General features: G+C 38.8%; 1 protein-coding gene across 1 annotated transcript in view; it reads left to right on the top strand.

The window, feature by feature from the left end:
• cfap299 (cilia and flagella associated protein 299) overlaps window positions 1–24,424 on the top strand; it is a 70,388-nt gene that overhangs the window by 14,685 nt on the left and 31,279 nt on the right. The window contains exon 3 of the mRNA XM_035658770.1: window positions 1,238–1,328. Coding sequence (XP_035514663.1) covers window positions 1,238–1,328 — 91 coding nt within the window. The remainder of the gene's footprint in view (window positions 1–1,237; window positions 1,329–24,424) is intronic.

The following is a 24,424-nucleotide window of genomic DNA, read 5'->3' as shown; positions in this document are numbered from 1 at the left end:
AGCATTAATATAAAATACCCAGCACTACTACTGTGATTTTTGGGTCAAAGTGTTCTTGAGCAAGGCACTATATCAATGCCCATCTCAAGTAAGCAGGTCAGTTGGTCCCACACGTGTAGTGTTAGGGAAAGGGCTTACACGATATGACTGCAAATACGGCAGTGCTTATCAGGTAAAAAGTAATGTACAAGAATGAAACTAAGAGTATAAAATCGTTTAGGTGATTCTAAGTGAAAATGATCACATAGTTCAGCCTTCATTTAATTACTTGGAAAAGAGAAAAAGGACTGTAAATTACATGTCAAATGAAAAATATTCAATGCAGATTGTCATTTCAGATACCTGAAGTCAATAGAGACAGTGGTCTTTTCCACTGTACTGCACCTTTGATTTAATGAGTGGTATTGCTTCTTCTGCACTCTTAACCACAACAGAGAGGTTACCAATGAGCTGTTTACTACCTTTAAGATGTTAACTCGGTGTGGGTCTGATGAATGTTTTGCACAGTCAATTCTGGATGCATGCCAGAGTTCTGTTGCTCGTACTGCAGTGTTAACTGTTCAAATATTAGTGCCAATGTTGTTTCAGGTGTGGATACCTTAGTGTGTGCCAAAACCATGTTTCCATGGAAACAGGCCAGCCAAAGTGTAAAAAGCTGCCATAGTGTCATATAAAGTCATTAAACTCTGATATGATTAATATTGCTCTGCATATTGAAATTAGCAAAAGCAGCTGTGACACTGTTTGTAGTTTATAGATAACTTACAGAAACATGAACAACTTATCATAATCATCATCATTTCTTGTTTAGAAATGGTATTTGGAGTATTTGGGAGTGTCGTGGGAGCTTGGCAGCTTTGGTCAAGCGCTGTGTACTGACGTACTGAATGTTTACTTGAGTCTACCTCATAACTGATTGTGTGGTACGCTCGCTTTCTGTTCAATCTTGAATATATATTTGAATATTTTATCAATTGTACACTTTAATTAAGGAAAAACATACAGTATCTCTCTTCTGCAATGTCAAAGTATGTAACAGCAAAATTTTACTCAACCCATTTCAAGTAATATTAATAACATAGTTCATTATTAATGTTAGAGCAGAGATTGGCCAGAGTAGCCTGAAGAATGTTCAAGGGTGAAACCTTCCATAAAGAAGCTTTAAGGCTTCATGTGACTTTCTTTTTTTTTGGGTTAAGAGAAACATTTCAAACTGTTTGAGTGTTGTCTTTTCCAGGACATTGGCAAGTGCAGGAAAAGAACTCAAAGATAACTTCCTGCAAGCCCTGGCAGAGCGAGAGGAGGCCAACCGCAGTGGGAAAATGACTGTGAGTACATTATTACAGCACTCCAATTGCTACGTAATGGGATTCCCCTCAAATATTTCTGCAATTCCATTAGGATGGGAACAAAATCCATACTGTGTCAAGTTGACTGGAAATGCCCCCCCGTCCCTCCCCAAATACCATGAAAGCCAGCTGCCTGCCCCTCATCCATCCATAAAACCACGTTTACCAAACTGCAACTACCTTGCCCTAGGTGTGCGTCTCAGATTAAACCACTAAGATGAATTCTACAAAACAGGGGCCTCCTTTGAGTGTCTCAATATGAGCATTATTTAAACGGTTTAACTTTTGAATTGTTGAGAACTAGCACCTGTTATTCTTTATAACCACAGTGACATAAATAGTATTAACACTGATTAAGTGCTTAATTTACTTGTATGAAAACACATTTTCTTTTTGTTCTTGAAACTGTAAATATAGACCATGAAGTTAAATGAAGAGAACACTAAGGCACAATTGATTGTTTGTACATCAAATGGCTGAAAAAAGTGACTGAAGTGTGATGTAAATTTCCTTATTTGTCAGTGTCTGCGGTTAGCTGTATGCACGTATGCAGGAGGTGTGCACACGTGTGCTTTTGCCAGACCCCCAATGTAGTACAGAGACACTATTGGAATATATATCCTCTCCTGTAAGAGGTCTAAGGGTCAGGTGTATTCTTAGTGGATGCCTTGGTAACTCATCCCTGGCTACAAAATATGTCTTTTGGGATGTGAAGCCTTACCTTAAAGAGTCGTACGTTGGTCCAGGTGTTAGAGAAGTATCAACTAGACATAGTTGGGGTCACGTCTGTGTACAGCATTTTCCATAGTTGCCAAGCTTGAGAGGTGCCAAGTAGATGCCTGACTGAGAGCTAAGAGATAAGTACTCCCTTGCCCATCTCTCTGACAGAGATCACTGAGGTTATCTAAAAGCTTTGCAGTGGTAAGGTGACAGGGATGTATGAGCTTTGAAATGCTGAAGGCTCTGAGTCCTGTTGGGCTGTTGTAGTTGGCATACTTCTTTAATGTTGCACAGAGGTGGGGGACAGGGCTGGAACATGGGGGTTTGCACAGTGCCTCTACACTTGCTTTGTGTACGAGGACAAGTCTTAGGACAATATAGGGGTTTCTTGTGTGGCTTACAGGAGGGAAAATAGAGTGCACGGGCCTCGTCACAGATTCTGTGATTAGAGAGAACCAGGTTGGCTACATCACACTGCGACCTCCAGCACACACTCAGGCAGCTTGCAACACAGTGTGAAGCAGTTGGAATGAAAGTCCACACCTCCTCAAGTCTGAGGTACTCTGCTAGAGCATGGTCAGAAAAGGCCTCCTTTGGTTTGGGAGCGAGTTTCTGCCGTAAGCTGATAAGTCAGCCCTACAGTGAGGTGTTCATGGACAAAGCCTGCATGCTTAATTAAACTGTGATGCACCAGGGAGAAATTGTAACTCGGACCATGAGGCTGGCTAATTTTACTACAAACATTACTTTAAAAACAATTCTCTCTCTACTTACAGTATGTGATGAATGGAATGTGTACCATTTGAGTGACTGTAGCATTGCAGCATGTGTAGCATTGTTCTGCAGGGAGTTCTTGTGTTGACAGACTTCAAATGATTCACTTACAAGATGCTGGAGTAGAAAAAAAGGAGTTTTGTTTGACCCCTGTTTACCTGCCCCTGTGGGCTTTGCAATTATGAGATCACATGAAATGCATGGAGGGGAGTAGAGGTAGTAACACCAGAAGTTTTCCCACTGGATGTTCACTGTGTAAACAGTACCATACAAAAGCCCCTTCCTTTCTTTCAGCCCTTCTTAACTAAAGCCATTTGAGAGATATAACTTGAGGTTTTCCTTTCAAAGAAACCTCCAGTGAAAAATTAAGTGATTTAAAATATCTCTTCCTGTATACAGAAAGGAGAGCCAGAATAAAAACAAGCAAAATATCATGTTGTGTATTACCAACATTGTTTTGCTGACGTTATATTTTCCCACCTCTTCTTAGTTTTCATCTCTCAAGAGCTTCCTTTGCAGAAAAATTGGATCGAGAAGATGTTTATTTTCCTTTCAGCTCCGCTCTGTTTAAAATTGAACCCACATTTGTGCGCTTTATACCTCTGGTCTTTGAAACTGTTTAAGAAACAGGTAATCTTTATACAGTTTGACAAGGCTTGACCTCATTGGTATATTTACATTAGACAGATGTATTCCAGACAACATTTGCACATGTGTGGACATACAGTAAAACATGTGTTGTACCTCGTTTTATACATACTTTACATTCATATTGTACTGTATGAAAATTTTTAATATTGTAATTGAAATTTGCTGGTATGCATTGATCCTTCCATTGAATATTTATACATATGTTACACATGCTGTTTTTTTTGTACTAACATCTGCTAAAAATTGCAAACAATTATGCAGCACGAAGAAGTTGGATGTGGTTTGGATTTCCTCCCTCTGCTCTCTGTTGCACCGAAAATCCTCTTTATGAAAGTGTCATGTTACCCATGTTAATCTTTGATAAGGTTCAATAATAAGACCACCCAGCGTACGTAAGGTATCTTTCACACTGTTCAACGTGAGCTTTCCGAGGGCCTTTTCAAACACACGCTCAAGCTCCTATCATCCACGCTCCTCCAACCTGAGGATCAGTCGCACTAACACATTCCAGGTCCTCATATCTACACTCTAATGCAAAGCAGTCCTTGTCCTGTGAGTGTTTTTTGTTATTTTTTCCATTTTTTTTATGTTTGCACATTATTGTTATTTTAGGAATTTAAGTCATTCCATCGTACATACTTTAACAGACACACTAGCTTTGTAAAAACGTATCAGCCAGTCTTTCTTCATGATCAAATCTGCGTGATAAGTAGGTTTTTAACCTATTTAAAATTCTGCCTTTTTAATTGTAAACTCAACCAATGTTTGCTGATACTGTCTCAAGTATCACCTACTTGATTTATCATAAAGGGTCTCATCTTTGTTGTGAAGGACTGTTAGGACACAAGAAATCATCCATTTTAGGTGCACAATGGGAGAGGAAAAGAAAATACTTAAAGCTGACTTATTGGCCTTCCTTTAAATGGATGACATATTCATTGTCATCTTCCGTCTCATTCGTCAGTGGGGGTCACTCTTTTGTCCTCCTTTCATGTCAAGCTCAGCCTTTCAAGTCAGGTTGAAATTACACCTGTCAGTTAATACACTTGTCAGGTTATTCTGTCTCGTCTGTCCTGCCCCATGTGGCATTACAAAAGATTGATAGCAGACATGACTCTTGATGAACAGAGCTCATCTTCCCTTTGTGAAAGGTCCCTGCCCCCCTCCTGTTTCCCTTTGTTTGGGATATAAGCAAAGGTGTACTGGGAATTGAAGCCCATTTTGCATTTAAAACAGTAAATCATTTTTTTTTCTTCTCATCAGCACTGTTTTCGGTCTACAGAAGGAGCCCTCCAGTATCATTCTGATCAGCTGAACTTGTAAATCTTGCAGTGCCTTGCCTTCATTGTAAATTTACTTCCCTGGCCCTGTTGCGAAAGCTGCTTCACTGCCAAAAGTCACACACAAACAAAAGCTGCACCTGGGCAGCTTTGGCTTTATTTGCACTGGGTAAGAAGTTAAGTTTTTTTATCAAATCCAGGTCACACCTGCACAGGATGCCTGAGGGTGTCCATTGTTGGGAGGTTCACATCTGAAACTGAAGGTGTGCTGCCACCACCCACCCTGCTCCCTGTTTGTTTTCAGGTGTTTGTTGAGAGGCTCTGATGGTATCAATGCGAAATTGCAACACATAACGCTAATGTTAAAGTAATGAATAGGCACAGTTAAAGGCAGTTATACATGAAGCAGTGAATATGCAGAGTCCGTGCCAGTCCAACGCATTTAGCCTATAAATAAAAAAATTAAATAAAATAGAAAATCTGCACTAGGATTCAGATCACAATACAGATAGTGACAAATTATCATGGGATACATTTTTATCCATATATCTTTACTTTTCTTCAAGTGCAGTAATTCATGAGAAAATAGCCAAAATGTTCAGAAATGCAACCTTTCTTGCATTGAGATGATAAAATTCTAAAATCTAAAAATCTAAATGTGCATCAGAACTTACTTTGTTGATCCATGGCTTCATTTAATTTAAATCTATAGGCCTATTTTTGACTAACAGTTTAATGGGATATAAAGCATAAACCTGTTTGCAGATATATTAAGCAATTACATCATAATGCTTTGTTATTTAAATGAATATTACTGTCGATGTTAAAATGAAAACGTGTGCTATCAACCAAACCACAATAATTTAACATTCATTAGACTTATAGTATGAGATGGTATCATTTCATGAACACATTATTCACGAGGCACTGCAAAGAAATGATATGACATGATGATTGATGATGATAATGTATTTCACCTTCATCAAATGTTGTTTAATGTTGAATGATTGAATGATAAAGAACATAATGTACCCTGAAAGTAAATATTCACAGCCCTTAAGGAGCTAATAAATATGTTTCTTATTTTATCTGTAAAGCCATCACTCACCCAGTAACAAGAGGGAACTTCATTAAAACAATGCACCTGGCAAAGCGCCTTGCCATGAAGAGTGAATGAGTATGTTTGCTCTCGGCTCATTCCCAAGCAGTAGGGCTATCACAGAAGTCAGATTGTTGTTTCAGTAGTAAAGAACAATCTGAGGGGAGTCGCATTCAACCTGTCAAAGTTTGTGAACAAGAAAGAAATGATGAAAAAAAAAAAAACTGGTGCTCAGTTCATGAGCTCAGTATTTTAGCATCTAACTCAGTTTGTGTCCAATATTCACTTTCAGCATTACTTATTTTAAATACATTCTATAATAAGCCAATAGTTAACCTGGCCAAGAATTCAAATTCGACAATTTGAATAGTTCACCACGGGACAATGGTAGACCCATGTGGACGTTTTAAACTTAACTCATATATTATTCTGGACCTTTAACTATCAGATATTTCTAACTCACTTATAGCCAATACTCAACTTACTCTCATTTTGTGCAATATGAAAGCAGATTTTTAAAATCAAGACACTGAGGAAAGCTCTCTTGAAGAAGTGATATTTTTTTCTCCTTTAATTCTACAATTTTGTGAGACTAATTTGACTAGTTTAGAAATGATTTTCAGTCTCCCACCCTTTCAGTTGTGGAATTTAGCTGGTTGGCCTGCGCTGCGTGTCTCATGCCCAGAGGGGACATCCTGCATAAAGGAAGTGTTTGTCTTTGGTCTGTGGACCCAGCGAGTTCTGTATTGATAAGCTCCTGTCGCTATAGATAATAAGGTGGTCAGTCATGCAGCCCAGAGATCAAGTATAGCATTGAAATTAAAGAGGAATTCCCAGCCCTATTGCATTACAAGCTGTGTGTGTGTCCCCGCTGCCCAGTCCCTTTGTCCTTGTCATGGGCAGTAAAAATAACAATGGTAAGTTTGATTTCAAAGCAGCAGGACCAAGGTGGACAGCCTTCAGAAAGGAAAGAGTCCTGCAGGGCTATCATATGACCTTGACTTGAATGGTGTCACAGAGTTGTGGAGAGGTGGGGATAAGGCCCCAACAGTTTGCAACCATCTATCAAGTGGACAAAAAGGACTTTTTGTCTGGAGAAGCAACGACTGTGATATTTGAGAATCACCTGATCAGCATCTATTTTCTTTTTTAGTTCTAGGACTTGATTTCACATGATACAGACGCAGAGAAAACATACATGATTTACTTTAAATGACTTAAATATAGACTGTTGTTATAACTGTTATTTTGGCTCTTGATTCATGTGACCACTTTTCTTCTGGGCTTTAAACTGTAGTACTACTTTTTCTCACAGTTGCAGGTCTTGAGGAAAACCATAGAATTTAATTGTGAAATATTACTTTTGGCTGATTGCAACATGGGGATTTCATGGCTAGTGTCTTAGTCTATAAAAAGAAAATGGATAGCCAAAGCATTATGTGTTATGTTAGTTCATGCAGCCAACATGGCAGCTGTGCCCTGTCTCTCAATGCACCATATCTGCCACTGAGGGATTTGGAAAGGAATGAGGAAAACCACCCTCATGTTTTTATACAGTTGTCTTTTAAAGTTAAAGTTCTAAATGGCAATTGAAAGATAATAATAGACTGAGATGAATCATATATATTTGAATTATTGAGACAGAGTTTCTTCTGTGAGAGGCAGCTGCTATAGCACAGCTTTGACATGCAATATTTTGTTGAATGAAAGCATAATTAGTTGGTTAAGTTACAAAAGCCAAATCCAGTGAGAACATGCCGTGGGCCGTTTGGAAGGCGTTTCAGGGTGGATGAAAGGTTGGTTCACCCATGAAATCAAACATCACATAATATGTCAGGTCTATCCCAGAATGCAAGTGGCAATGCTCGCCTCATTGTTTTGCCACTGAAAGCCTGGATGAGCCCCACTGTAATGATTTCTTCTGCGCCCCTCCCTCCTGTGAACAGCTGCTATTGTCCAGAGACATCGCCCCAAAAATGTGGCCCCTGGACCATTTTCAGAGCAAATGAAAACGGATACACTTAATCTAATCTCTCAGGATTTTTTTTTTTTTAACTCAGTACATTTAGTGGATTTTTCAAATACATTGGGAACACATTTGAGCTGTGGACCCTCACCATCAAAACATCCATCCACTTGATTTGCCACTGGGAAGATGGAGAATCATATTAAGCTCTCTACTTAGTATCAAAGGAAGTTTTGCATTAAGTAAAGGCCATCTGGGAGTCTGGATAAACTACGATTGCTCTTTGTCACCATCTCTAAAGAGCTCTCATTTTGGACACAGTTGAGGATTTATTGGGAAGCAGATTATTTAAGGGATTACTTTATTTTCTTTTGGTATTAAGGCAGTCTCTTGTGCTTTATCTTGGATTAATATCTCTTAAATCATAGGCAACAAAGACTTTAGATACACAGGAACTCACATCCTTGTAGTCCTTTTCCACTGCAACAACTTGACAACCTGTAACATGGGGCTTCCCACAACCTAGGTTTGAAGAACCAGGGGTTTAAATACTGATTTTCCAGTATATTTACACACTGTAACATTTTAGATATCCACCATTATAAAGGCAAAATCTGGACTGACTTAACGTCATTTTTATGTGGTGTTTGGTAGGCAATTGAAGTAAGCGGTTTTGGTTTAAACAACAGTGTAAGAATATATTGTCTCTGATATTGTCACATATTTGCTTTCACTTTTAGTGAAGGTACAAGTTCACTATGTAGAGCTGAGCTGTAATTTTTTTGTTTTGTGTACTCCTTTGTGTGCTACAATTAAATGATTTCCTTTCCTCTAATAGTAATGATGGACTAGTCAATCTTGGTTTTTCTAACTAGCATGTGTCATTGTTCTACTTTTATAAAGTGTTGGTTATCCTAGTTGATACAGGTGCAGTAGAAAAATGGTGGTTCTCGTTGTTGTAGTTGTCCTTGGTGTGATTCAACAATTCAATTGCTTGGCCAATCATTACTGGCAGTACTTGGAATATGCATTTGTGGTATCACCTGCTGAGCATTGCTGAAATTTAGTTCCCGGAATCCATCTCCAGAGTTAGTGGAGAACAGTGAAAACAAAAGCAGATCTCATGACACTGACTACACATTTTGTTATGTTTCATTGAGTTCCTGCAGTGGAAAATGTCTCAATTACCATCGCTTTGAGTGCTTTTATTGCACAGGTAGCCCTCATGTTATTTATTCATTCATACTAGCATGTAAGGGAGCCCTTCAAAGGCATCCTGCAAGTTATTTTAAAAGTTCATAGTATGTGACACAAGTTCACAAATCTACAACCAAAGACTAAAGAGGGACCTGATACAGGACTTATTAGAAAAAGTATATAAAAGAGACAAATCATGGGAAGCTACAGCAGTTTTTAGAAGGTGCATCATAACAAGGCTTGCTGTGACATTCATAAATCATCCAATGCTCTTCATCATTTCATCAACTAATCACTTACATATTCTGTTCAGGAGAGAGTTTGTAGTTTAGGAAGATTGATAAGTTTCAGTCAGAGTAGACAGGGCTTGTCTCTAAGTAGGACTGATAACTCGGGTTTAGTCATTTTAAAAACTTGAATAGTGGAAGGCCTTTAATATTCAGTCTCTTGTCAAAACTACTCTGCAGAGTCCAGTTTGGCCTGAATATTTTCCTTTGACAGATCAAGGTCATAGGCTTCTCTCTCTCCGAGATTATAGTTCTGTGAAATCATCCATTGCTATAATCAATCATTATTTACGGCCATATTATCTTTTGCATTCCTTTCATTTGCACTTCTCAAGGTTCTCATGAACCGTACCATGTTTTTACTCCAACTCCCATCGATGTTAAAGGAAGACACAGGGTGCATGTGCTTGTTATAGTGAACATCTGTGTTAAATACTACCTAAAGGTTTCTGGCTTGTCCCTGGAGGAATGTGCACCTGCCATGGGCAGGCGGTGTTTTTTAGACTCCTTAGCCTTGAAATCAACACTTTGTGTAGCAGGTCCTATAATAAACCTGCTGCACTCTAAAATATAGTCACTAAAATAAAAGTCAACAGTAATGGATGAAAATGCACAAAAAAACATGGTGGAAAAAATGGATGTCCTCAGTCTATTTATTCATTCTTCACATTTATTTACTGCCCCACATTCTAAAATAAGATAAGATATGGTTTTATTGATGGCGCCAATGCAGTCATACATTGCCGCCTTTGTTTACATTTCTTCCATCTTTCTTACATCATCCTTTTGGATTTTTTCTCCAAAACAGTGATTAGACCATTCCAGTTTATGTCTGGACCCATCTTCTTCCTGGCTTCCTGTCGGGAAGGGAAGCCAAGGGTTACTAAACTTGTTAGACTCATCTAAGGATACAGGTGCTGTGTGTGTGCGTGTGAGATTTATCTTGTGAGCTTGTATCTACTGTAACCATTTTATGGAAGAGAATATAACTGATATAAAGGAGGAGAGAATGCAAATCATCATCAGTCCTCAATGTCGTAAATTTAAGTCTAAACTTTTCAAATAGCGCAGGAAAGGTTGGTTTCACCACAACATTTTAAAGCTAATGAATGGCAAGGTGCAGAGTAGCTAGCTGTATGTTGGCTGCTGTTCATGATCAGCTGGGTCAAAGTAGTGTAAGGTTCAGGCCTATAGGAAGGTATGAAACTGGCCTTGCGACCTCCTCAAGTCAATCTTGAAGCCATTCTGCTGCTCCAGTTATCAGCCTGTGAAATTCTCCCCACGCTTTCCTTCCTCCTTAACGGTGGAAAATTCAGCCTTGGTGTGCAAGCTCCTTTACACTTACTACTACACACGGAAGCTATGGTATATTCAATAAGCGCTACCAAGTTTCACTATGTAATCATTTTGGCTAACAAGGTAGCCCCGAGAGTGATGAAGGAATCCATTTATGGTCAAAGCATTGATACCTAATCTGGGAATTCAGCTAATGCTTATTCGCTCTTAGCAACATATGGAGCACATTCTTCAGAATCTTCTTTGTTTTATCACTACACACTGGACTGCTTTGGCTGTGTATTATTCCACCTGAGTAAATAGTGGACGGCATCTCTCCTACTTAGAGCCCATGTGCACATGTCTTTCAGAAGCGTCCAGGCTTCAGCCCCTGTGCCTTCTCTCCTTGCCTTCGGCCCAGCAAATGTCTCATCCCTGCCTGCCATCTAAGAGCAAGTCCAGGAGTTTGTGTTTTTGATTCGTATCCTGAGAGACCAGCTGCTAGTGATGGACAGTTTCTCATCAGGTCAATGTCAGTGTGTCTCTCTGTTTCCTACACACAGTCTCACTGAAATGCCAAAGATTTGAGCTCATGGTTTAACTTTCAAGCTTCTAAAATCTAGACAGGCCAAATTCTCAGCATATTTTCATGTCATTGTAATGCATATTAACACATGAGGTTCTCTGCAGGAGAGAAATGCAGATGGTTTGAGTCTATTAACAAATACAAGGGATTTAAAATCTGTTACATTTGAGCTACCTGCTAATATTCAATTTTGGAGTGGGTTTACATTAAGGTAGCTTGTATATCATCCTATTACTGTACCAAATGGTTTACATTCGGTACAGTAAATAGACAAAGGGAGACATTTTATTAGATATTTTAAACCTTGAAGGCAAACTTGAGCAGAAAAGCTTAAGGCTGCTTCTTAAACTGCACACCAGCTGCACAATAACTGTGTGCCGGGTAGGTAAAATGAATCAAAAGCTATCATGAGAATGTATCTGACACTTAAGGCTGCTATATTTCACATATAGGTGTAAACTGATTTTGCTTTAATTAGCTTAGTTGGAAGGCAAACAAGAGTGAAAATGTGCACACCCATATTTGTCGGAAAAGCAATATGTAACCTATTTATCTTATGTTAGATAGTGAGCTCTGAAGACTTGTTTGTCATAGATTTTGAATGCTTTGGGATGGCTGTATATGATTTAATAGTCAGGTAGTCTCATATTGAGGTGCAGTTTTTCTTAAGAACAATTTTATGACATTTCTTCACCCTGTGTCTTAGACACACTCTAGGAACTAAACTCTACTTTCTCTCCACTCTTCTCTACCATTATTTAGGTACGCTGTGTCAGTGAAATGTGGCCAGATGCTTTTACATTTTGTTTACATGTTGTTCTAAACATGAGAAAGATTCTTCCTGGGAAGAATCCTCAAACAGGAAGTGCTCCATTTTCCGGCTGCAGTAACATCGTTTTGGGTGGAATAAATAGAGGTAGAACTTGGACATCAGCACGAGTACTTAGTAAAAATAGTAAAAATAACATCTGCCTAAAGAAACCCACACTTATCGTCAGAAAATCTAAGGAAGAATGCATCACACCACTGCTCGCATTAGATTTAGAAATGTCTTTTAAGTCCAACTCAGAAACCACTGGTCTCACAAATGACTAAATAATAGTGTTTATTACAGGAGCTTACTACAGCACATTTTTTGTCTCCACTCCAAATCACACACACAGACACACACACACACAGATCCAAACTAACATTTGGCCACAGTTACCACAGTGGCTGGCCAGAACTCACCTGCTGTTTTAACTATTTTCTTTAGTTACCTACCAAAGTGGCTGGTACAGTAGATAAACCTCCAAACCACAGCCAGTATTTAGCTGAAGGCTGGTATTTACTTTCCATCTTGCCCTTTTGGTCTTTTTCAGCTGTGTGCCCTTACAGTACTTCCAGCACGACTTTATTTATCAGCTATGTATTTCCTGCCACCATCTGGCTCGGCTGATATGACAGCGGTTGCCTCTTTGTAATATGGATACCCCACTCATTTATCTTATCCCCTACGACAAAAAAAAACAAAACAAAATCTACTCATCTTGTCTTAGCAGAAAATAGTCTGATATCAGCCAACAGAGACCAGGAAAAGGGTAAAAAAAGATAAACATGTTTGCACTACCAGGCATGCAGCGTGGCCCTTATTGCTTTGGACAATGTTAGAGTTGTCTTAAACCACAAGTCCCCTTTTTAGTTATTTCAGAGCCACAGAAAGCAGAGATCAAACAAAATCACAGTCTCTATTATTCTTTTCCTCTTGCAGGGCTGAACTGCAGTGCATTTCATGGTTTGAAAAACACAGTAAAAACACTGTGAATTCCTTGTGCTGCAGTGTGACAGCCGGCGATTGCAGGAGTCTCATGGCAAGCCCAAAGGGGGAGCTTCTCAGCAGAGCGGCAGGCCAACTAAAACAGAATCATGTTTGAACACCTATTTCCACTGGGAAGGGGGGTGGGGGAGCTCTGCAAGCTTTAATCAGGATCTTAAAACAGGCGAGCCTTTGATAAAGACTTTGCTATGTTCATTTATCTTATTCCTCTGAAGGCTCTGCTGGCTTATGTCATCCACTTTGATCCTACTTTTTTGAAGCACGGTGTCAGGCGTATCTCTGCTGCCGATAACACACTGGTCAAGAAGTGATATCGAAAAAAAAAAAAACACAAGACTCCTAACCCCACCTTCCCCCTCCCCACAACATCCAAGTGCATGAGTGTGTGTGGTATGTTGTACCTCCACCGTTTTTTTTCCTCCTGTATGGAAACAGTGCCATTAATTTTCCGTGCGCTGTCATAAACATCACCTCCTGGTTAAAGAGGAGCTGTGACAGGGTGCTGCCCCACAATGTGCGAGGGCAACAATATTTGACTTGGACGTGTTCCTGGTGATGAGGCCAAACCCTGCAGCAGGCCTCTTGGCAGAAGTCATGCCTGAGTGCTTTGGAATAATGCTGATACGAGCTGAGCTGGACTGGGCTATACCCATGACAGGCTTGGTTTAATCTGTGCATCAGCGTTCAAAGCACACCAGACAGTGGCACAGCCCTTCTTCTGCACAGACTTAACTTATCATATGGTTAGATTTCCATCAATAATCAGACAGATTTAAAACAATGGCAATCAGTGCAGTTGCCGCCCTGAACATTCATTGTCAGAAAAAAACTGACTCTCATGCTCTGGAAATGATGTTTTAGTGACAGCAGAAGCGGTTTGTTTGGAATAAACAGAAGAACTGACGACTTAGCATGAGCAGCTAAAGCCACAATGGTTGAACAGCTGAAAAAAGAGCCCTACGTACACGGAAAATAATACTTTATTAGTGGAAAATCCAAGGAACAATGCAACACAGTGCTGCTCACACTTGCAGTATATGATTGCGAGGTGATTTTTGCTGAATTGCAAAAACACCTCAGCAATGACCACTTTTAGTCAAAAATGGGAATAAAGTGACGCAATTGGATTAATTTATTGTTATTTTGGCTTTATATTGAGTCATCATCTTTAATAATGAGTATGAATTTTAGAAATCCTTATTGTCCCAGTTCATAGTTATTGAAAAGAGTCACAGCCAAACAAAGCAGTTGAAGACTTAGAGGAAGTTCAGCCAGGAAGACAATGGGAATATTGAGAATTCCTCTGCGTCATTAGGGAAGACCAGGATTAGCAGAGACTTCCTGTTTGCGACTAGCTCGGGGGCCAGACCGGCCTGTGATGTTGGCATTAAAGAGGGACGATAACCTTTGAAAGGATACCTTAAACAGGCCAGCCACAGGGGGCATGTTTTCTTTCCCATGACACATTGAGCTGCCACTTAGGCCACATAGAGCAAGTTTAGCTAACCCCCTTTTCCTTCCCCCTCAGGGCCAACTGACGGATCATAAACTGATACTAAAGAAAGAGCTTGCGAAGAGAAATTTACGATAATGGTTTGTAAAACAACTTTCAAATTACAAGGAGTTGAGGTGTTCTGTTTTGTGTCACAGTGTTTTGGTCACTGCCGTACAGCAATCTTTTAAGTTACACAGGTGTGAGCTGAGGCAAAAAGTTCTGTGGCACTTGACCCCATTATCACTGAACATTAGCTCAACACGCCTGACTGAGCCTCATTTATTTATGACTGCTGTTCGTTGTAATTTGTCACTCAAATCTGGAAGAATTTAACCTGTAATAAAAAATTGCGTCTTTTGTGATGTGTTTTTCCCCAATATTTTATTGAATCATTAAGTCATTCTTAAATAGCTACAAAGTTGGTGACTAGCTGGTGAACATGGTGGAGCCCTAAGCTGTTAAAAAGCATGATGTGTTTTTCCCTTCAGGAGTTGTTGGAGATCATAACAGAGCTATGCACTGAACAGAGTCATTGCTCTCTGGTGGACAAACTATGTAATGTTGAATTGTTTTCTAAATTAGTTTGACATTTCTTTACAGCAATTACTTTTTATTACTTATTGGCCCCAAAAATGTATGAAATATTGCAGTGTACACTTTCAGAGCTCAAATGAGCCTTTTTCTGTACAGCACATTGCATGATGCTAGACTTTACTTTTCAGGGACAAACACAGACACAAATAAGGAGCATAGACTGTATAACTAAGAAGGGGTGTAATCTGTGAACCCATAGTTTTCTGAAGGGCCGTTGTGAAGCTCAGTGTGGTCGGTTCTTGCTGTCGCCATCTTGAGAGCCCTCACTCCGCTGGCTCCTAGCTAATCCAAAAATGGACGTTTGTGTGTTGGTGGAGCTGAGGCGGACCAAATGACGCCACCCACCTGTCACGCACAACAGCCTTTGCCTTAATCATGCATAACTTTAAGCCTTGATAAGAATGTAGACAGGTGAGTTAAAAATAACCCCCCAACTGGCTCACTTCTGTAGCCAGCCTCAAGTGGCCGTTCGAGGAACTGCAGTTTTTGTTGGCTTCATTTACCAGCCACGGAGGTTGCTGCTTGGTTAGGACCATTGCTTCAAACTTATACCTTCACGTGTAGAATTGGATACATAAAAAGCTACATCTGGTTTCATGAATATTTGAAATGGATGGTACATCTGTGAACAATGAACATTTAAGTACTCCACTCATGCCACAGTAGCTTAAAATGTACCTGAAACACATTGTTTAATACATCGATGGAGCTGCAGTAACCACCTGAAGTTGAATCTTAAGGAATTTTGTGGATTATGGTGAATTATGGTTAAACAAATGGGGTGAAACTACCTTTGTACCTTTTTTTAAATAATAGGAAAATGTGGAGATTATGGTTTGGAACTACCCTTCTATTTAAATTGAAACATATTTGTGAACCTTTTTCACCCCATTTTATGTGCATTGAGTGCTTAGATTTACAGCTTTCACCTCTGTGTTTACAATTCATAAGATAAACAAGTCATCTGAATTTCTAAACACTGATTGGTTTAAGTTCTGAGAGCCTGACAAATATTACGGAAATGTTTTCGCTGGAACTTAAGCCTGTGTTAAGAGTGAGTTCACCCAGGCATGTAACGTTTTAACCTTCGCCTAGAGTAAACAAAACTAATAACCGCTTCTCTAAATAAACACAGACCCTTGCATAAAAAGGTGCTGAGGAATAACTACAGCAGTAGCCTAAAGGTTGGCTGTGCACTTGTGACCAGGAGATCAGCAGTTTTAAAAAGACCTCCGTGGGGGAAGTGAAGGGCCGATGCTCAAGGAAACCTTTTAATTAGCAGCAAGGTGCTCACTCCAGCTGCTCTGGTGGATCCCAGTGTCTGGCAGCAGAAGACTGATCTGTAGCTTTTAGTGGCTGACTGCATATGAGTGTGTTTTCAAGAATAAGTGTAAGTGAATGGACAAGAAGTCAAGCTGAAGGATACGTTCTCGCATGTAAAGATCCTCTAAAAGCAACACTAATTGCAATTGCGATATTTCCCACAGGTTAATTTCACAGGGGAAGGAAGGGTTTGCCAAGAATTACAAAAGCACTTTTTTCAAGCTCAGAACAAATATCCAAAGATATTCAAAACACAATACATCCGTAATTCTTAGTAGAAAACGACTGTCAACATTTTCTCACCTCTTTTAATGTTATGAAAGCAAGTAATGGTCATAAAGATGTGGAACCTTATAAGCCTACCTACATAAAAGTTCAATTTAATTACGGCTGAATAATTAACATTGAAATTTAAATACTAATGAATTTATAGGACTGAAATATTTTACATTAAAACCATCTATCTGATTTTATGTGGTCTAAATGCCCCTATATTTTCAATACAAAATATTGTATAAGTTGTGCTGTTTCAGAAACTTTAATTCTAAGGTTCACAAATTCAGATTCAAATACCCAGTGTTCAAAAACTATTAAGCTTCCCAAATGCAATAAGCCAAATTCAAAATTCAAATTTGGAAAACGTCCACTGGTAAATATTCATGTAAAAGTAGCAAAAACATATCTTGCAAACTGAGCTTTTTGTTTGTTACTCACAGTCCTGTGAACAGGTCACTCATCTCGACCACCAAACAGGAGGCTGCTGCCTCATTGAGATGGTTGGCATTCTTGGTACTTTCTCTGACATGTTTGGTCTGTAACGAACAGGCTTTGAAAGCTTCTGTCAACGGCAGAAATGCCTAATAACGTGGAAAGAGTTTGTCTCAGGTCAAAAGAATTAACCTCTAGTTGTGTGCGTGGCTAAACTTGGATAAGAGTCAGACAAGGAGCATGATAGTCAGGTCTTTCAAGATTTATTTTGGGTCCCTCCCACTCTTAAAAACACACTTTAGTTAATTTTGTGCGGCCTGCTTGGTATGTGTAAGATTTCCTCCTCTTCCCACCACACGCCCTCATTGTTCCCCGCATAAGGACACTCTGCATACTTTCAGATTAGCTGAAACTGAGGCATTCGTGTTTTGCGGCTTCATTACCAGGACACTTTTGCCTTGTTAGCTTATTGATGTTACTTAGTGGCTTGAGATGTTTCAGACACATAAACTGATGACTGATTCTATTGTAATTTAGATTTTTGTTTGGAGAAACGTAGCAACAAAAAGTCATCCTGGAAAAAAATTTTGTGCTATAAAACATTTTACTTCAAAATAAGGTTAGAAATGGAATGGATCTTAGCACGCAAACTACAAAACAAACTGTTTGCTTCCAAAATGACCAATATCACTATTCCTAAAATGCCTTGTGAGTGTTTACTGATCTGCTGCATCTGTGGTTAAGATTTGATTTGAAGTTTAGACTACTAAAACCACTTTTTAAAGTTAGGAAAGGATTGTGGTCATGGTTAAAAAAAAAAAAAAATATGACTATTTATTGGAGACTGGATGCAATATGTGGTCTCCTGTATTGAAGTCACACACTTTGTACTCCTAACCATCCAACCCAATTTTCTTCCTTATCCTACATTCATACATGTGGGTGAAAAACACCACAAACTAGTATGTTCAGCATGTACAACCATCACAAAATTTTATTGGAATTTCAAAAACAACACATTGTTTTTAACTAACATCAACGGCAATGGCAAATTATATTGTTGGGGTCACTTTTAGAGCAATTTGATGAATGATAGAAGAACTGATCCATCCGAATTTACGGGGAGAACATACTGCCAGATGGTCTTTGGCGTTGATGCGGTCTCAGACATTTATTTGGTCCTTGCTGACGTCCTCTTTGATCATCACCAGGATTATCATCAAATAAATGCTGACTCATATAAAAAGAAAGAATACAATTTGTCTTCAAAAGAAAACAAATTCTAATAATTTCCTAACTCCTCTCATCTTTGAAGAATTTTGTGAATCCAAATGGTTTTCTGGTTCCTTTGTGGAACGTTCAACAGTATCAGGTGATCAAAATCCTTTTCCTAATTTGCCAACATGGCTAAAGCATGGCGTGTGCTTTTGGGACCACTGTTTACAGAATACTATTGATTATCGATGTGGATCATTTTCATTATAATTTTCTATTAAAATGTTTTTGTCTTTATTGTTCTTGGTGTCAGCACTTTTTTATTCTATATATATGACTTATTTTTTCTCACTCTGTGACTGCTTGCTACTTTAACTTCTGTATTTGTAATGATCCATAATTAAAATAAGCAGATGAATTATGCTCTATTATCTTTTATTAATAGTAATGACAAATGGAAGAGATGTGTCAACTGGAAGGTTATATTTATTTTACAACATATTTCTCAACTTTGCTGAGAACTAACAAGATAAGAAAGAAAACTGTGCCTGTAGCACCATCCTTGTTGTAAATTAACAGTACACAGACTTCAGCATGTTCTAAATCACTTGATTAAAAGCTGCTGCTAACCTACAGGGTCCCGAACGGATTGTGTCCGTCTTTGGTTGCTCATGCATACCCATCTTCACCAAGGTTCAGTTGCTAACTCATCCGTTTAACCATCCAATGAGTTCAGCCATAAGGACGTTCTTGCTCATGCTTGTGCGCAGGTCCGCCATTTTGTCTGCAGCCAGGTACTGCTGTGTTACAGTGTTCATGTTTAAAATGTAGTTTAAAATTTCTCATTATTGACTTTTCTGCATCAAGACATAAGCAAGAATTGCAGTGCATCTAAAAATAAAACTTTCCTCCCACCCCTATGAATTATGACTGTGTTGTCTGTCAGATGCAAAGGCACAAGTAGCGTAACACCGCTTTAGAACCACAAAACCTCTTGGGGTGCAGCTTGGAGTGGATGGATGGGTCAACAAAGTGATAAGGAAAACTGCTGTTTGCATTCTGTTTACTACCAATGTTTCTTTTACCCATGACAGGGTTATTTCCCTATCCTTAACCAAGACATACTTATTTTAACCATGATCATGATTCTCTAACCATTAAGGACTTTTTGTAACCCAGACCATCATATTTTTCTAACCATAACCAAATATTTTTTTTCTTTTTTGCTAAAGCTAACCATGTCCTGACCAAAGAGATGACAGATCAGGAAACAGTCACACAAATAATTTTTGCAATGGGTTTTGATCAGACACCGCTAATGTGAGTCATAAATGGGTAGTTTTGGATGGCAATAAAAACTGTTTGGTGGACTTGCTGGCTACAGTTGAACAATTTGGTCTTTGGTTTCAATCTTCCGTGCATCTTCCATGCCATTCTGGTGTATAATCTTGACATCCTTGAACAATTACAGCACTTGAGATAACTATGTGTGCAGAACTTTGAAGTACAGTATTCCAGCTCTCTATAGGCATATCTTATATATTACCACATGCAGTTTTCTAAACATAGCTTTCTTTATCCTGAAGCCTATCTGCATCTTCAAAGACCTAATCATAACCTTCTTCTGCTGTGTTTATTTCTGTCCGCTCAACCTTTAATTACCAGACGGAATATCAATCTCTCGCAGGTCTTTCATTTGTTAGTGTTTGACCACCCAAATTATTATCTGCTTTTAGCCACCAATAAAATCTTACCACATTTTTTTGATGGAAGATGGATGTAGATATAATTGGGAGACTGAGCTTTCTCCACCGTCCATCTGACAGAAAGTGGTAATAGAGGAGCATATTTATGTCTGTAGCAAGTTTGATCATACTGTCACCTCATTTGCTTCTTCAAATCGTTTGACTAAAAAGAAATAAGACTAAATTATAAGGCATGTTTGCAAATCTTCCCATTTGAAGTCTGCAAATGTTGCTGCATGTGAGCCATAAGAGAAATGACCCAGTCCCTCCAGTGTTGCTACACAGTGAATCACCTTGTGCATTGCTCTCATAGTCAACTTAATTGTCTGTAGGAATCTGCCTTTAACAAACACATTCAATACCGACTCCATGAACAAAAGTAATTGAATTTAGTGCAAACATTTTGCTTAAGCTCTGCCCAGCCCGTGCCCCAGCAGTCATTTGTCTGTCCTAAGAACTGATTGTGCTATGTACACTTTCCCTTTCAAAGCCTTACACCTGTGGCTTTGTCTGCCTGGGAATGTGTCCACAAATATAAGGCTCTGATAACGCTGCACCTGTTTAATAAGTTATTTTAAGTAGGGTAAACAGTAATCACGGAACAACTCATCATTATGCTGTGAGCAGGGCTATTAGAGCAGTCATGTATGTGTGTTAGTTTCAGTTCATAGGAACATAATTCTTTATACAGCTGCAAAAGCTCAAAAAGTTTCTATTTGCAGTTAGACAAGGCACGTTTTTTATATTAATGGGTGTAGTGGTGAAAAGCCTTCTTATGGCTTTGAAAACAGACAAAAATTATGCTGATCTTTTATAAAGAGGGGCAGAGAGCAAAGTTCAGACACTTTGGCCTCAATCAACCTTCCTTAGTGCATTTTTATATGAAAATACACCTGTGTAATCATCCTAAATCATAGCTCCGAGGTCTAACAGTCCTATTCCCACGAACTGAAATAGGATAGACTTTCTAAATTTATGTCTGATGTGGGATATCTACATTTCTCCAGCCATGAAAGTGATAAATTAAGATTTATGAGGAAATAAAAAAATGTCTAAAACACCAGGGAGTGCTCCGTCCAGAGAAAGCAAGAGTTAACAATGTTATATCTTTACTTTTCTTGTATCTTTAATATCCTTTGTGTAGGTATATGAGTGAGCTGTTTGCAGTTTGCTGATTAACATTATTAAAGTAAGGGCTGACCTAATGCTAACGTCTTGTTAGCGTTCAGAACCACCAACTGCAACCCTTTCAGTTCATTTTTCTGCCATAACAAGTCTATATCAGAAAGCAAACAGTGGTATTCATAACTTTGCACACACCAAACATTACTGTTGGCAGAAATGGAATATAAGTGTATAATCAACTGAATATAGAAATCGCTAGAATGAGCCATCTTTATATACATACTTCCATTGAGTACGCCATGTTGAACTGCCATGTTAATGCAATAGCCCTGAATAAACACTGACTGTAGATAGGGCCTTTCATGTATTTCGCGACTTTAGTAGACCAAACAGTAAAGTTGTGTGTTTGCATTTAAAACGATGAGTTGATGGATGCAGTAATGTTCTATAAAGCTGAAGGAAACTGCAGAGTCAGGTGATCATTCTCTGTGTGTTCATCACCACAAGCAACCCCTTTCACATACAAGCAGTCGTGATCGGATATATATATATATATAATAATATTGAATATAGCAGCTTTAATGTCAGGTACTAAAATTTATAGTTTTGGCCCAAAACCCAACCTGACCATGCAAAATGCACGCAATAATGTGTTGCAGACTTCCAAAGGGGTTAGTCACAATCAATTTAATATGAATTTAAGTGAAAAGCAGAAGTGCTGACCGATGAATTTTAAAGCTTCATTTGTACCATAAAGGCCGTAGCCCAGTCCCGAAGCATATCATTTGCACATTTGGCGTTCAGCTGACATTTAGAGCCCTTCACAGTGAATTAAAGAGTTTGGCTTCAATTTAATTTGATGGACATATGGGCCATTGGAGGGATCATGCCTGTGACCTTTTTCGTTACAAGGTGGTTGCTGTAACCATGAGGCCACCCTGCTGCCTTTAGCACACCGGTGGTTCCTCGGTTGACTCTGTTATATTCTTAAATGTTAACAGACTTAATACAGTGGAACTCCATCATGTCACATGCAGTGAGTGGTTAGAAAAGCTGGTTCTTATTAGCTCATGGACTGGAATCAATATTGTGTGTGTATGTACTCTCTTGTACACATACATAGGCACATTCAGCTGGGTGTGTGTCTGTGTGTGTGTATTTGTGGTTCATGTGAGATCAACGGGCAGGGACTTCCCCCTCTGTTTGGAGCTAATCCCTGGCTGCACTGCCGAGATTAATGTGCAGTGGGAGCAAGAGCTGACAATTAGAAAAGTGCTTGTTCACTTCAAACCCTCAAAGAGAAGCCTGCTGTGACAGACACACACCACAAATGTTAACATTTCAAATGGGGATCCTGGAGACGTAAAAAGCTGAAATGTCTCAGAAGACTTTTTTGTAATAATGCATGGCATACTTGCTTTGAACAGGAAGGTAATTGTTTTATGTCTGCAAATTACGTTTTGGTAGACTTGCTAAGATCAGACTAATCTCCAAACATTTTGGGAGGAAATTGTGCCCCACCCAGTGACTTTGAAGTCTGTTTTTTGTCAAAGGATTGACAGTTTAGGCTAAAACATAAAAAGTGGGAACAAGGAGTTCATGAAGGGAGAACGTGTGTGGTGGAGCAAAGTCGTCTACTTCATCTGAAGTGGATTCAGAATCATACAGTATTTTGTATGATTATGATCCATGTTGTCAGTGCACATGTGGCTGCAACTTTTGCACAAAATGCTACTGATTGCTTATAATTTTGATGATCTAAGAGACTTAATACAATTCTTCCTTTTGGACCTAAAATACTTTTAATCCATGACATTTTTAGAATGTAATGTAATTAGTTTTTTTTTATTTGTGGTACACTTTTGGCAAATTAATGTGCAAATACTGATGGTTATGTAGCTTACAGTGCATGTAGTACAGTGTACACGCTACCTTTGTTTTTAACTCTATGAAACTTGTAATGAAACACAAACAAGGAACTTAAATCCACATCTAAATAAATGTTTTATTTATTTCTACAAGTCATTATTTGTTTAGCAAACTTTGTCTCTTCCACATCCCCATCGTAAAAAAGGAAGAAAATCGTTCAAAGAAAGTGGACTTTTATTGACCTTATCGAGGGACTTTGCTTCAGTACAGAGATGTTTAACATTAAAAGCAGAAATAAAGTGGGGAAAAAAGAACAAGTATTTTAAACAAATAGGCTTCTTGTAATTAATTACTTTAATAATTACTTGTGAAAGTATGAAATACAGAGTACCAGTGAACAAGTTTGTGGGATTCTTCTCACTGAAGAGTTCTTGATCCAGTCAGTACATTTGTGTATTGTGTTTTCAAACTAATAACACTAGAAGCCATTACTGGGGAAGCTCACACATCAGAATTGTTGTGTTCTAATAATATTGTATTCAACATTGCAAACTTAACTTTTAGCACAATCTGTTCCATAGTGTCTTTTAACATATTAGTATTGAGGTATTTTGCAGTTTTTCTCTCAGTTTGAAAAGTCACAGTTGCTGCTGACTCTCTTTCTCTCTCGACCTGGACGAAGTGTGAACAGTCATGTGTTCTCTGAAACCCATGCTTATTTTTTTGCTTCAAATATTAGATTTTTCCCACCAAATCGTAGTCTCTGACGTGATTCTGAATCAAAGCATGGTGTTTGGATTGTGGTAAACAGTATCAAGATGAACCTTTCTAAGCATTTACTATGTGGCTTCCTGTATCAGAGGATGCAAGATGTTGAGGAAATGACTCTGAGATTCAGTCATTTCTACAGCTTTATGTGGTTGGTCATGGACTTTAGTAATGTGGCCTTTCGACATCCTGCACCAGCAGCATTCGGACAAAAGGGCACAAAGTCTGGCAGAAATAAACACACATTTTGTTGATCATGAAGCCATATGCCTATAATAATCAGTACGTATTTTTCTTTTACTTATTTCACACTTGCATGGGCAGTTATGTTGTTGTTTTTACCCAAACTAAAAATCATGTAGTTAGGACCAGTTTGAAAGTCTTGCATTGTGACACAGGGATTACAATCAGGGTACCATGTTGTTTACTCCAAAACAAACTCTCCCTTTATCTGTCCCACTGCACCAGGAACCAGCTGGTAGCTAAATAGTTTAAAGATGTTAAAGAATAACCAGGTCAGTGTTGTGTTGGATTCCTTACTTACCGAACTGAGGCACTGATTGAGGGACTAGATGAAGTGAC

Source organism: Morone saxatilis, unplaced genomic scaffold (genome assembly GCF_004916995.1).
Source record: "Morone saxatilis isolate NCDOM2014 unplaced genomic scaffold, NCSU_SB_2.0 Contig16, whole genome shotgun sequence".
Classification (NCBI taxonomy): Eukaryota; Metazoa; Chordata; class Actinopteri; family Moronidae; genus Morone; species Morone saxatilis.
This window is presented reverse-complemented; position numbering and strand designations above follow the sequence as displayed.